Source organism: Primulina tabacum, chromosome 7 (genome assembly GCF_025594145.1).
Source record: "Primulina tabacum isolate GXHZ01 chromosome 7, ASM2559414v2, whole genome shotgun sequence".
In the NCBI taxonomy this organism is placed as follows: Eukaryota; Viridiplantae; Streptophyta; class Magnoliopsida; order Lamiales; family Gesneriaceae; genus Primulina; species Primulina tabacum.
Window position 1 is genome coordinate 1924514 of NC_134556.1, and position 2637 is coordinate 1927150.

The 2637-nt window shown below is 38.9% G+C and overlaps 1 protein-coding gene across 1 annotated transcript; it reads left to right on the forward strand.

Moving 5' to 3' along the window:
• The first annotated feature begins 1290 nt into the window (after nt 1–1290).
• Nucleotides 1291–2013, forward strand: LOC142552386 (uncharacterized). The gene has a single exon (XM_075662161.1). It carries the CDS (start codon nt 1291–1293, stop codon nt 2011–2013), a length of 723 nt encoding a protein of 240 aa, XP_075518276.1.
• The last annotated feature ends 624 nt before the right edge of the window (nt 2014–2637 follow it).

The window sequence follows — 2637 nt, forward strand, 5'->3', positions numbered from 1 at the left end:
ATGGAAAGGTTTGTGTTGGCTTGTGGTTATGTGTTGGATGATATTTTGTGAAAAATCATATATATTAGTATGGATAATGTTTATGATGTAAAGGATATATTGTTCTTTCCCTTTTAAATGTTAAGGCTTCCGCATACGTTAATTAGTTAATTAAAATGTCATGGGAATGGGGTGTTTCAATTGCTATCAGAGCGAAAGTTCTTGGACCGTATATGACTTCTTCTACCTAGGACAATCCGGTATGTTCTCGATCCTGCATCTATTGATTTTAACATTGAGCATTGATTCCATTTCATTGCCATTGATGTATCCTTTCTTCCTATCTATGTTAAAATGAGCATATGTGTAGAATATGCCTCCCAAGAGAAAAAGTATTGAAGGGGATGATAGGACCCCTGATAAGACTGCAAAGGTGGTAGATGAATTCAGTAAGTTATTGAAGGAGCAAGCAAAGGTCCATGGCGAACAAATTCAACAGTTATTTAGCATGAAAACTACGACCCAGGGTCGTGGCCAAGGAGAGGTCAAGGCAAAACGGAATGTTCTGAAGATGGTGCTTATGATTGTTTCAGACGTATGAACCCTCCGGAGTTTATCGGTGGTCCTGATCCACTAATGGGTCTGGAATGGATCAAATCATTGGAAGCCATATTTGATTATTTGAAGTTCACTGACCAAGAGAAGGTAAGTTGTGCTGTGTTTATGTTGGTCAAAGCTGCTCGTATCTGGTGGGAAGCCACCAAGGTGACAGTTAATGTTCAAGAATTAAAGTGGAACGAGTTTAAAGATTTATTCTATGCCAAATATTTCTCAAGCGAAGTCAAGGCCAAGAAGGGGAAAGAATTTCTTGAATTAAAGCAAGATGCTATGTCTGTTACTGAGTACACCCTGAAGTTTGAAGAATGATGTGTCTTTGTTCCTTTTATTGCTGAGCATGATAAAGATAAAGTTTAACACTTCCTTCGTGGATTGAAGCCAGAGATTCGAAGAGATTTGCATATGTCCAAGGTGGTCACATACCAGGATATTGTTGAGAGGGCCTTGCTAGCCGAGCACGATGAGCAAGAGATCGAGAAAGAGAGGCAGCTAAGAAGGCAAGCTTTCCAAGCAAGAGGCCAAGGTGCAAGTGCAAATGTACGAGGTGGCCACAAAGGTAAAGGTAAAATGGAGCAGCGTAATAAACCTACTGTGCCTTCTTCTGTTACTGAGAGACCATTGTGTCCCAAGTGTTGAAAGCCACAAAAGGGTGAATGTTTTGTGGGTAGTGGACGATGTTTTAGATGCAAGGAGATGGGGCACACGGCATTGAAATGTCCTCTCTCCTCAGGCAAAGGTAAAGTCCAAGGCAGAATTTTTGCTATGACGAAGGAAAGTGTTAATCCTGATTCTTCTGTGATATCAGGTAATATTTTAATCTACGGCAAAGAAGCAATTACATTGATTGACACTGGTGCAACCCATTATTTTAATTCTGAAGTGTTTATGCATTCTATATCTGTTGAACCTACTATTATGCCATTACACTTCAATATTGTGTTGCCCTCTGGGGATGAAATTTGTCCCACTAATATTATCAAGGCATGTCCTGTACAATTGGGTGCGAGATTATTGTTTGCTGATCTTATTGTTATTCTGATGGTTGCATTTGATGTTATATTGGGTATGGATTGGTTATTTGCTTATCGTGCGGTGATCGATTGTGTGAGCAAAACAGTGAAGTTTTTAGCTGATGACCATGATAGTGATGTGTTTGTTGGTCTAGGCTCTTCGATGGGTATTCCTATTATTTCTTGCCTTCAAGCAAATAAGTTGTTGCCCAAAGGTTGTATGGGTTTTCTAGCTTCAGTGGTTGATGTGCAAAAAGAAAGTAATTTGCAATTACAGGATATTGTTGTGGTTAAGGATTATCCTGACGTGTTTGCTGATGATGTGCCTGGATTACCACCTGATCGAGAGGTGGAGTTTGTTATTGATTTAATTCCAGGTACATCTCCAATTTCCAAAGCTCCATAGAGAATTACTCCTATTGAAATGAAAGAATTAAAGACTCAATTGCAGGAGCTATTAGATAAAGGTTTTATCCGACCTAGTTCCTCGTTGTGGGGAGCTCCAGTTTTGTTCATAAAAAAGAAGGATAGATCATTGCGATTATGTATTGACTACCGAGAACTCAACAAGGTAACAGTGAAAAACAAATACCTTTTGCCACGTATTGATGATCTTTTTAATCAATTGCAAGGAGCAGCAATATATTCGAAGATCGACCTTCGGTCTGGTTATCATCAATTGAAGGTGAAAAAAGAGGACATACCGAAGAGTGCTTTTAGAAGCAGGTATGTCCATTATGAATTTTTGGTGATGTCATTTGGACTAATCAATGCTATTTCAGTTTTCATGGATTTGATGAATCGTGTCTTTAAGATGTATTTGGACACTTTTGTCATTGTTTTTATTGATGACAATCTGATCTACTCAAAGACACGAGAACTTCATCGTGAGCATTTGAGGATTGTGTTGCAGCTATTGAGGGATAAGCAATTGTATGCCAAGTTAAAGAAATGTGAGTTCTGGTTGGAGCAGGTGGCATTTTTGGGCCATATTGTTTCAAAAGAAGGAATTTCGGTAGATCCTTTTAAG

What these genes read in the sequence shown, in the direction of transcription:
- LOC142552386 (XM_075662161.1), top strand. Translation starts at nt 1,291, where the DNA reads ATGGGGCACACGGCATTGAAATGTCCTCTCTCCTCAGGCAAAGGTAAA.